This window comes from Scylla paramamosain, chromosome 12, assembly GCF_035594125.1.
Source record: "Scylla paramamosain isolate STU-SP2022 chromosome 12, ASM3559412v1, whole genome shotgun sequence".
Taxonomy (NCBI): domain Eukaryota; kingdom Metazoa; phylum Arthropoda; class Malacostraca; order Decapoda; family Portunidae; genus Scylla; species Scylla paramamosain.
Window position 1 is genome coordinate 13197904 of NC_087162.1, and position 12544 is coordinate 13210447.

The 12544-nt window shown below is 38.1% G+C and overlaps 1 protein-coding gene across 3 annotated transcripts in view; it reads left to right on the forward strand.

The window, feature by feature from the left end:
• LOC135105696 (uncharacterized) overlaps positions 1 to 12544 on the forward strand; it is a 38792-nt gene that overhangs the window by 17918 nt on the left and 8330 nt on the right. For all 3 annotated transcript variants that reach the window (XM_064014087.1, XM_064014084.1, XM_064014085.1), the window contains exons 6-7: positions 5465 to 5584; positions 12231 to 12459. In XM_064014087.1, coding sequence (XP_063870157.1) covers positions 5465 to 5584; positions 12231 to 12459 — 349 coding nt within the window. The remainder of the gene's footprint in view (positions 1 to 5464; positions 5585 to 12230; positions 12460 to 12544) is intronic.

Below are 12544 nucleotides of genomic sequence, written 5' to 3' on the forward strand. Positions count from 1 at the left end.
ATAAACTGCAACAGTGTAAGGACTTTTAAACACCATCTTAATAAATATTTTGCCTCCACTCTGTGGTTAACAGCATTTGTTTGTTAGAGACTAACTTCCTTGCCTCTGGGAAATGGGGCACCTCATTTCATTTCATTTCTATTTTCTTCCTTTCCTAGAAAATTTTCTTCAGGTTTTCCCTTCTCTAACCACATAAGGTATGTACTTCCTACCTGTTTCCTGTACAGCTTATGCTGGAGTGAGTGGAAGGTGGGGAGAGAGCTTTCTGTTTTGCTGTCCTTTTCTTCTACTATCCCATTAGTAGTTCAAGGTCAAGTCACCTTGTGAGGACAGCAAGGTCTGTTGTGGCCTGTGTGTCTATTTAATTCCTTCTTCACTCCCTCCTTCCCCACCTCACTCCTTTCTTCGTTCCCTCTTCCCTGCTCTCCTCCCCTTTTCCTCCTTCCCTCCCCATTCTCTCCCTCTCTCTTCCCTGCCCTCCTTTCCCTTTTTCCCTTTCCTCTCCATTTCCTCCCCTCCATCTATCCTACCCATTCTCTCTCTCTCTCTCTCTCTCTCTCTCTCTCTCTCTCTCTCTCTCTCTCTCTCTCTCTCTCTCTCTCTCTCTCTCTCTCTCTCTCTCTCTCTCTCTCTCTCTCTCTCTCTCTCTCTCTCTCTCTCTCTCTCTCTCTCTCTCTCTCTCTCTCTCTCTCTCAGCATGTGTTTGTGTGTGTGTGTGTGTGTGTGTGTGTGTGTGTGTGTGTGTGTGTGTGTGTGTGTGTGTGTTTACCTAGTTTTATTGTACAGGGTCCAAGCTAAAGCTTATTTGTCCTATCTCCATATCTACAGTTATCCAATATCTCTTTAAATTTGCTCACACTAACAGCAGTAACCACCTCCTCACTTAAAGTATTTCAGAGATCAATGCTTCGATACAGGAAACTATATTTCTTAGTGTCACTGAGATATTCACTCTTCTTAATCTTTTTATATATCCTCTCATATATCTTGTCCCCTCTTCCATATGCATTTCCAAAACTTGTCTGTCTGCCTTCTCCATATGGTTTATTAATTCTGTTTGTGTGTGTGTGTTTACCTAGTTGTGTTTACCTAGTTGTATTGTATAGGGCACAAGCCAAAGCTCATTTTGTCCTGTCTCCATATTTATCCGGTTTCTCTTCAAATGTGTACAATATTTATCCTTCAAATCACTCCAAGTTTCATTAGTTCTAAATGGGAAGATGCACTTCTTGATGTCACTCAAACACCTTCTCTTCTTTATTTTCTTTCCATGCCCCCTTGTTCGTCTATCTCCCTCCTCCATCTGTGGTACTAAGTAATTTATCTCTTCTTTCTATATTCTTTATTGATTTGTACATTGTTATCAGGTCTCCTCTGTCTCTTCTCTCTTGTTGTGTTGGTAATCCCATCTCTTCAAGTCTTTCTTCATAGCTTAAGTCTTTCAATGCTGGTACCATCTTTGTCACTGTCCTCTGTATTCTTTCCAGTTCCCATATATCTTTTTTTCTTTGTGGAGCCCAAACTACTGCTGCTTATTCCAATTTAGGTCATATCGTGCTTGCTATAATTTTCTTTATCTGAATAGTTAAATGCCACCCTAATGTTTGTTAACAAGCTGTATGTAGAGCTGAATATTCCATTTATGTGTCTTTCAGTTTATAGTGTGTCCTGGATCATTACTGCCAAATCTTTTTCATTACTTTTCGTTATTATTTCTCTTCCCATTTTGTAATTAAATGATGATCTCTTTTTACTTTTTCCTATTTCCAACATGTGGCATTTTCTGGCATTAAATTCTATTTTCAAAATTTTTTTATTTAATTTTTTTTTTTGAAGGGCACTGGGCAAGGACAACAAAAATGCAAGCATCTTGTCAATATCCTTTTGTAACTCTTTGCAGTCATTTTCATCCTTTATTATTTTCAGTATTTTTGCTTCATCAGCAAAAAGGTATATATAACTATTTAGAGCCTCTGTCATATCATTTACATATATTTGATACATAATAAGAGCTTCTGTCATATCATTTACATATATTTGATACATAATAAGTGCCAACAGAGATCCTTGCGGTACCCCACTTGTCACTTCGCGCCAGCTTGAATTAGTGTCTCTGATTACTGTTCTCATTTCTCCCCCATGTAAATAATCATCCATCCATCTCAATGTTGCTCCCTTTAGTCCTCCTTCATTCTCTTAACTTCCACACAAGACTTTTGTGGGGAACTTTATCAAATGCTTTTTTGAGATCCAGGTATACCACATTAACTCATCCTTCACTCTTTTGCATTCCATCTATTACTCTCATATAAAAGCTTTGCAGATTTGTAACACAGGATCACCCTTTCCTGAATCCAAATTGCTTTTCTGTAATTATCTTTTTATCTTTTAAGTATTGCACCCATCTGTCTTTAATTACTATTTCACAGAGCTTGCTTACAGTACTTGTTAGTGGCACTGATCTATAATTTAATGGTTCCACTTTATTTTCCCATTGTATATTGGCACTATGTTAGCTCTTTTCCTTTTCCTTGGTACTTTTCCTTCCCTCAACGAGCTGTTAATTATATCCCAAATGTGTTCTTCCATTTGCTTTTTGCATTCTTTTAATATCCATCCATTTACTTGATCTGGTCCCATAGCTTTTCTAACATCCATCTCTTCCAGCAGTTTCTTGATTTCTTGTCTCTACTTGTATCTCCTGTATTCCCTCATTCTCTGATACCACAAAATCAGCTTCCTTTGTAAACACAGATTAAAAACTCTCATTCATTAGCTCACTCATATCCTTAGTAGTTTCAGGAATTCTTCCTTCTCTTTTTAACATGTTTATATCTTCCCTATGTTTCATTTTTCCATTTACGTATCTATAGAAGAGTTTGGGCTCTTCCTTGCAATTTCTTACTATGTCACTTTCTCACTTATTAAACCATATTCATTCATTGCCTTTCTGTATTCTTCCCCAGTATTTGTTCAGTTTTCTCATAATTTTTCTTCATGCCTTGTGCTTTTCCTTTTTTGCTTCTACACACCTGGCATTATACTATTCATGCTTCCCAATTTTCACTTTATAACTTGGTGCAAACTGTTACACCCTCTCTCTATACTTGCTCAAAAGTATCTCTTATTTTTCTTGTACTACTTTATCTTCAAATAGCTCTTTCCAGTCAGTTTTTCCATAAAATTTATTGAGCTCTGAAAAGTTTGCCATAGCATAGTTCTGTCTCCCATTTCTAAACTGTTCTTTCCTGTGCAAAACTTTTTCCTCCTGTGGTACTATTTCTATTGTCACATGATCACTTCTTTCCATTGGACTCAGACAATGTATGCTTGGTCTACTTTCTGGGGTTTTCATAAACACTTAGTCCAACTGTGATGGTTCTTCTTTTCCTCTGCATCTTGTAGGCTCATTCACCCACTGTCTCATTGTATTCACCATCGTGGTATGTATAAGTTCTTCACTCCATAATCCAACATATTCTTTCATTTTTATCTCCTCCCAGTTAATTCCTTTAGTGTTGAAGTCGCCTACTAAGAGCACTTTGTTACTTTTCCTTATCATTTCCTCTATGCTATTTCTTGTTTCTAGTTGCATAATTTTATATATATTGGTATCCCATTTATTAGTTTTTGGTGTTATGCATGTCACAATAAGTTTTTTTTTTTTTCACTCATTTGATCTTAATCACAACACTCAAAGTTTCTACCATTCCATCACCACATTCCACTTCCTCAACAACAATATCATCCTTCCTCCCTTTCTTTTCTGTCTCTCCTCCATGTATTATATCATTCCTTTGCAAATCTCATCTTTATTTCCTCTTTTAATTTAGTTTCCATTAAACATACCACATCTGGTTTAATGTTCTTTAGGTGTGTGTGTGTGTGCATGTGTGTATGACGGAGAGAGAGAGAGAGAGAGAGAGAGAGAGAGAGAGAGAGAGAGAGAGAGAGAGAGAGAGAGAGAGAGAGAGAGAGAGAGAGAGAGAGAGAGAGAATAAGAACATTCCTGAGGATTGCTTAATAGAATGAGACTGATTGGGTATGAAAATGGATGGAAGGACCATAAACATGAAGGGAACAGATGGAGGAAAAATGAAAAGGAGTGAGTGACAGGAAAAGAGAATACTTATTTCTCACTACTTCCTCTCTTCCTCTAATTCTTCACTCATTCCTCATCCCTGCTGATTATTTATTCTTTCTACTTTCTCCCCATACTACCATCCTCCTTCACCCTTCCTCCACTTCCTTACTACATGTACTCTCCTTCCCCAGTTATGTCCCTTCCTCCCCTTTTTCTTTTCCTCTCCCTTCCTCTTTCATCTTGTCTCAAACCTCCTTTCCTGTCACCTCCCCTCTCCCTTATCTCTCAAAGATAAGGAACAAGGGAGTGATACCTCATTCTTTCTCCCTCATTCATTCTGTGTCATTTTTTTTTTCATCCTTTCTCACTCTTTCTCACTCATAATTCCATTTTCATTTTCAATCAGTCTCATTCTATTTAGCAATCCTCAGGATTGTTCTTACTTTCAGAGAGAGAGAGAGAGAGAGAGAGAGAGAGAGAGAGAGAGAGAGAGAGAGAGAGAGAGAGAGAGAGAGAGAGAGAGAGAGAGGGAGGGGGAAGAGAGGGAAAGGAGGAATATATACGACTCCGACTTAGGTGCGGTTTACTGTATGTGTACATGTGACACTGGTGGTAGATAAATGCAACCAATACTTGTCAAAAACAGTGCAAAACTCAGGGTGATAATGCTTGAAACTCAGGATGGTGAGAATTTAGGACTAAGCACCAAACTTGAGGATCACAAAACTCAGATAGTGTGAAACTTGGGAGGGTACTGTATTCTACTGTAGAGCATCACATCTTGTGTTATCCTGAGTTATCTAAATGAAGGAATAGGAGAAAATAACCACTGACTGAAATGACCTTTGGTTTTAGCACAATTACAAGAACAGAAGAAACTGTGGTGAGGTGCACAGTTCCACTAAAAGAGGCAAGTGTGAGGGATGCTTAGACACAGTCAATGCTGCCCACTGCTTAAGAAAAAAATTTCAAGATGCGCACCAGAAAAGATAGATATATATTTGAATATTAAATACTAAATGCATGATTTATATATCAAATATATTTTTTTTCCCTTGTACATTGCATAATACTTAACCACCTGGTGTTTACAATAGTATGTGCACTGGAAACACTGCCTGCTCTCTGTACGGCTCTTGTCCTTCTGTATCACGCACAACTGGTGTTGCTGCCTGATTCCTGCTGTGTGAGCTGGTTTTCATGATGACTTCTAAGGTTACGTCTAATTTTCCCCCTGATAACTCGGATTTTTGGATATTTCGAATAGGCATTCTTAACTGGTATTTACTGTATGATGGCTGAGAGATATGTGAGGTATGAACTAAATGACAGCATTAAGCAAAATAATGATGGTGATGATAATGATGTGTGTTGTTGCAGCTGCGCGCCATGGATGACTATGAGTTCCCTGACAACACACTGGCGCCGGTGAAGGGAAGAATTCGCATCCTTCTGTCACACATGCCTCTCTTGACCAGGACAAAGAAGAGGATAAGACTGGTAGGCATTAACTATCAATCTGTTTACCTATCCATCTATTTATCAGGCCAACGATCCCACATTGGGTGTCCCAGACAAAGCACCACACGCTCACACACATCATTCACGCTCTTATCCTTGTTAGTCCCCAGTGGCGAGGGATAGTCTTTTGGACTACTGTACTCAACTATGCTATGCCTAAGCTCTTGGGCTGTAGTACAGTAGGTATTAACAAGTTTTACAATTTTAGTTTGTTGAAGAAACAGTTCCTGTATTATATACATACCACTCAGCTGGTCTCTGACCAATTACAAAGAATGCAGTACAACATTGAAACTTATACCCTGTGCTACCATACCCTGCCACCAGGAGGTGGGCAGGGAAGCTCCACCTCTCCTATCTAGTCATTTTGTCTTCATTCTTCTTAGCTGGCAGATATCCCAAGTTCTTTCTCTCTCTCTCTCTCTCTCTCTCTCTCTCTCTCTTTCTCTCTCTCTCTCTCTCTCTCTCTCTCTCTCTCTCTCTCTCTCTCTCTCTCTCTCTCTCTCTCTCTCTCTCTCTCTCTCTCTCTCTCTCTCTCTCTCTCTTTTTTGACCATTGCAAATTACAGAGTGTGAGAACATGGTGGCTATGGAGAAGTCTTCCCCTACAGCAGTGATTCCCAAATTTTTCAGGCCATGGACCACCTTCCAGGATATGACTGAGTCCACACACCCTCCTCCTACTTGCCACCACCATTTTTGCTACCGTTTACTAGTAATTGCGTGCATCACATTATCATTACATTTATGCACCTCACATGTTTACTGATCTTAATAATTAGCACAATGATATCACTCATATCAGTTGTTTATAACATACGATTCTCATATCTTACGAATATAAATAAGAAATAATGCCAGTTATAAAGAGGAGTTTTGTTAAAAAAATTATGTTAATGATAATATGCCAGCACCTACCTGTTAGTAATTAGTGGGATAGATGAGCCTGCATTTCAGCACATAGGTCATCAAAGTTAGGAACAATTGAAGAAAGTTTGATTCTCAGATCTTTCACAGCATCCATCCTTTGGCAATACTTCATCTTCATAGCTGTGAATGCAGAAAAGTCAGCCTCACAGAGGTATGTTGTGGCAAAGGGCATCAATACTCTCAATGCTTGCTTGGATAAGTCAACATAATCTTCCACAATTTGTGCCCAGAAATCCATGAGTGGTTTTTGTTTGAATTGTATTTGCAGTTCTCCATCACTGGATAACTCCAGTAGCTGGTTTCTGTTCCTTTAGTGATTGGGAGAGAAGCTTTGAATGGGTTGCATATCCAAGTATATGATGGGTCCCTAGAAGGACTGAGCTGCTCGCTCAGCTCAGCTTTGAATGGGTTGCATAGCCAAGTATATGATGGGTCCCTAGAAGCACTGAGCTGCTCGCTCAGCTCAGCTTTGAATGGGTTGCATAGCCAAGTATATGATGGGTCCCTAGAAGGACTGTGCTGCTCGCTCAGTTGTTTTAGGTGTTCAAGAATAAGACTTTTTGCGCACTTTTTCATGACTATTTCACTTGTTCCATTGAAGTCATGTAGTCATGAAGTCATGGAAAACATTGAATGGTGCCTGACTCTACACATCTTGACTAAAATGCTAGTTTTTTTTTATCATTGCTTTGACCTTGTCTGTGTGTTAAACACTGAGGAGCTGACACCTTGGAGACTTGAGTTAATTTAATTTTTGCAGCCATTCTTCACCAAGCAGACAGGAAGACAAATTGAATGGGTGATCCACAAAAAACTGTTGAACTCACATCGAAGCTCAAGAAGTCTTGCCTCTGGATAACCATCGCACTTCTGTATGCAAAAATAGTGTCATGTTCACTGCCTATTTCATTACACAGAACTTTGAAAATAGTTGAATTCATTGGGCGAGCTTTGATGAAGTTGACCATTTTCACTGAATCATCAAGAACAGATAGCAGCTCAGCTGGTATATTTTTTAAGGTAAAAGCCACTCTGTGAATGCAGAGGTGAACTCAATAAATTGAAGGAACAGTTTTTTCTTGGTAAAAGCTACAAGCCCTTTGTTTCCCTGTCAGTGACATTGCTCCATTAGTACTTATTCCTACACATCACTCCCACTCAATCCCATTGTCTTTCATGAAATTGTTGATTAGATTAGAAATGTCATCTCCAGTTGAATGAGTGGGAAGAGGCCGACAAAACAAAAATTCCTCATGAACTGTGCCATTATATAAGAAACAAACATAAGCCAAAAGATTAGCCAGGTTTGCAATATCTGTTGACTCATCAATCTCCAGGGAGTAAAACTCACTTTCCTTGACAAAACTTACCAGCTGGCAGAGAATTTTTGAAGAAATACTGTCAATGCGGCTGGCCACAGTATCTTTGGAAAATGGAATCATATCCAGCTTTTTCACTGCTTTTCCCCCAAACATGCAGTTTACCAGGTCTTTTGCCACTGGCAAGCATACTTCATCTGCAGTTATGTGTGGCATTCCTTTTTTTTGTTAAAGGTATGATGCTCGTAGAGCATCCTTGTGAGATCCATTACCTGAACATGATGCCAGCAGTTGTTTGTTTTTTCTTAATTCTTCCAGTTTACACTTGAAAAAATCTACTGGCTTGTCTCTCAAGTTGTTATGTTTAGTTTGCAGATGGCGACATAAGTAAGAGGGCTTGAGACAGCTGTTAGCTAGAACTTAACTACAAAGAACACATTGTGGACTTGGTGTTTCGATATTACCAATCCATGTAAATCCCAGTGCAATGTAGCTTTCATCATATTTGCATTAACTTTTCTTTTCACACTCGTTAGCTCTATCTTTCTGACCCAGTTGGTCTTGCTGTTCATTCTGCCCTTTCACTCCGACCTGTCCTGCTTCACTCTGCTGTTCCATGTCATGTTGTTCCACCCTTTGTCTTTTTCCCTGTGCTTCTCTCCAGCCCTCTTCATCAGTAACATCAGTGGCACTCATCCCCCCCCTTCACCAGACAATATGGTCAAGGCTTGCTTTTCAGGATTTGTCTTTCCTGACAGTTTCCCTGTTTTCAACCAGATACCCATTTCTGGTATTTGAACAGATTTGTAACCTTAACATCTTCCCTCTGTGAATGCAACTGACAGACTACTAGTCTCATTAAGACAGTCCCTTGAGGCTTGGGCAACTGATTGGGTATTGGACACATCAAGGCCAGGTATAGTACTGAGTATATACACACACACACACACACACACACACAAAAAAAAGAAGATTTTTGAAAGATCAAAAATCATCGTGAAGGGAAGTCATAAGTGGAGTATCCCAAGGCTCAGTACTTACACCAATCATGTTTGCAGTTAATGTAAATGATATGATGGAGAGTGTGAACAGCTACATGAGCCCTTTTTTGCGGATGATGCAAAGTTGCTGAAGAAAGTTGAGAGTGCAGAGAACTGTGGAATGTTACAAGAAGACCTGAACAAGATATCAGAGTGGAGTTAGATGGGAAATAGAATTTAATTTAAAGAAGTGTAAAGTAATAGAATTTGGAAAAAGTACAGGAAGAGTAAAAGGAAATTATGTGCTGAGTGGTGTAAGGTTGAGTGGAGCACAAGAGGAAAAGGATCTCGGTGTTACAGTGACTGGGAACCTGACCCCGGAGAGACACATTAGCAAAATTACAAGAGAAACCTATAACTTGTTGAGAAGAATAAGGCAGGCCTATGCTTATATGGATGAAGAGATGGTCAGGAAGATGATTGTGACACTGATAAGACCTAGACTAGAATATGCAGCTGTAATGTGGTTGCCATACAAGAAAAAGGACATAAGGAAGTTGAAGAGAGTTCAGAGAGCAGCTATGAAGATGGTACCAAGTATCAGGGACTTCACTAAACTGCACAGACACGGCTTACAGTACCCATCTAGCTCTGGCATGCCAAAGCAACTCTACACACACAGCAACTCTGCACTGTGGCACTCGCTCTCACAGCATGATAGAGAAGACACTTGTAATAGCATGGAGGTAAATAAGAGCGGAGTCAAGCAGGGGACACACCATGTCAGATTCTCAGTGCATTGACGCTGCAACTCCCTGGGTGACACTCTGCTCCTCCCAACCCTCCGGCTCTTCCCTCGCTCACTCACACCCATGCTCTTACAGACAGACATACACACACACATACACAGGGATATATATATATATATATATATATATATATATATATATATATATATATATATATATATATATATATATATATAATATATATATATATATATATATAATATATATATATATATATATATATATATATATATATATATATATATATATATATATATATATATATATATATATATATATATATATATATATATGTACCATATTAGATGGCTTATAAGATGCATGGGCTTATAAGACACACCTTAGTTTGGGCAGGCATTGGTAGAAAAAAAAAATAAAAAAATGAGTTTAAGCTCTGAATATGAAGTGAAGGGTTTCACCTGACATTTGAAGGCTTCTCATATGTATTCAGATCTTTATTATATTGCAACATTTTACATTTAAAAACTTTCATGTTTGCTAGGACATACCAAAACTGCTCGTTAGACCAGCCCTGCTGTGAGATGTAAACAAATATGGTGTAGGTAGTGACATTATCAGAGCCCAGAGGGGTAATAAAGTTTGTACATCATATTTTTTTATCATCATTTTACATGTAATTCTAGTTGTAATATTTATTACATTTTCAAAGCATAAGGATGTGTGAAAATAGATTTACCATATTCTCTTCAACACATTTTTATTTGAAATATTCAGTACATTTATAAAACAAAAAGTGTGAAAATAAATTTGTTCTATTCATCATGAAATTTAGTACAATTGTATTTTTTTATTTGTTGATCTTTTTTTATTATTATTATTCAAATCTGTGAAAATAAATTTTCTATTCCTGTCTTAGCTCAAAGAATAATGGCATCATACTAAGAAATGCAGTGAATCTTGCACGTGTTGCCAGGTTTGGTGTGTAACCGATCACGAGTATGTTTTGGTAAATGCAATGTAAGCATTGTCACTTCATTTCTTCCTGACTGCTGTTATTTTATGTGAATTACCAGTAAGTACAACTTGTTATACATTGTTACCTTGCAAAAAAGAGTTCTTTTTGTGTTGTAGAAGCGATCATTACTTTGTTTACATGTGCGAAGATATTTTGGGTTTGATTTAAGTGCCACTGATGGCACTCTCCAGTGTCTTCAACATCACTTGCCAGGCACTCCAGGATGGGGACGTTGCCATAGATTTACCACTAGCCACTGTCCCAAAGCTGAACTTTGGCCATATAAGATGTAGGCTCATTTTCTGAGACTTTTTGGAGGAAAAGGCGTGTCTTATAAGCCATCAAGTACAGTATATATATATATATATATATATATATATATATATATATATATATATATATATATATATATATATATATATATATTTCCAAATATGAATATTAAAGAAGCCTACTTAACATCCATATTTGCTTAACTTCAGCACACACAAACCAAGCAGAGAGGAGGAAAAGAGGAGAAAAATTCAATACACTATTAATAACAACAACAAAAACTAGCCCTAACACCATTCTTGTTCCATTTCCTTATGTTGGAGTCATGCTATATAAATGTAATTTTGAAAATAGAATTAATCTCCCACTTCCCCTCAAGAGTGGCATCAGGCAGGTCCCTTTTATTTAACTTTCTGAGCCCAAAGTCAAGATGACTGGAAAGGAGTTGGTTGGAACCTCCTTGCCCGCCTCCTGGTGGCTGGGCATGGTAACACAGGCTGCAAGTTTCAATGATTTACTGTGTTCTTTGTAACTGGTCAGATACTAGCTGAATGCTATGTATATGATACAGCCAAATTCTTCATCAATAAATTTCATCTTTAAAATTGCATTTTATCTGCAAGAACTTTGAAAAGATACTGTATTTTGGTGCTTAATGAAATCCTATAGATACAGTGGAATGTAGCAGCTTTTGCTGTCTTGTAGTATTTGAAATCAAGTAACTTTGTTCAAAAACTGGATTACGGTACGGGAACTGAAGCAATTACGAGTTAAAATTTTTTGTTCAAAATCCGAGTTGCTTGGCAAGGGAGACGTTCGGGAACCAAGGTTCCACTGTAGTTATTAGACTGTACCTCCATGTGTTAGAGTTTATAGAGTGAAGCTTTGGCATGGAGTGAAAGTAAGGTGTGGTAGGGACTGGAAATAGCTTTTTTATTTTTTCATTCTGTCCTCTGTTATTTAAGGGAGAGCTGCAGATAAAGGATAGAGTATGAGAGGGAGGCAACACAAACTGAAAGATTAAGTTAAAAAAAATAAATGATAAAATAAAGCAAAATGCCATTGAGTTATGGTGCATTTGTAGTATATTTTCAGTCATCCCAGTAAAATGTATTTAAGTTTCATCCAGTTACTTACAGGAAATAATCAGACAGAAAGCTTCCTTCATATTCTCAGTTATATTCAATAACTTACAGAAAATCATCAAACAGCTTCCTTATTTTTACTTATTTATTTATTATTTTTTTACATAAGAGGGGCAGTAACCAAGGGCAATAAAAAGAAAAAAAACCTATTGTGGTGCCAGTCCCAGAATATTCTTAGATCCAATTACTTGCAGGAAATCATCAGACAGAAAGCTTCCTTCATATTCTCTGGCCACGATCACGACTCCTTTCACTTCACTTCCACCAAGCAAGCAGCTCACGCCCACAGCTTTGAGGTCCTCCCGAAAGAGCAGCAGGTCTGGCAGTACGAGTCTCTGGGCCCCCTGCTGCACGAGATATCAGTGCCTACTTGCTCCTACAGGATGGGGAAATTGACTGCTGGCTATGGTGCTGCTATTATTGGTATGTGGTTGTGAAGTTTTTGTCTTTTCTACAATGAAAGAAGAGGTCCTGAAGTTTGTCTCTTCTACAATATAAGAAAAGTTCT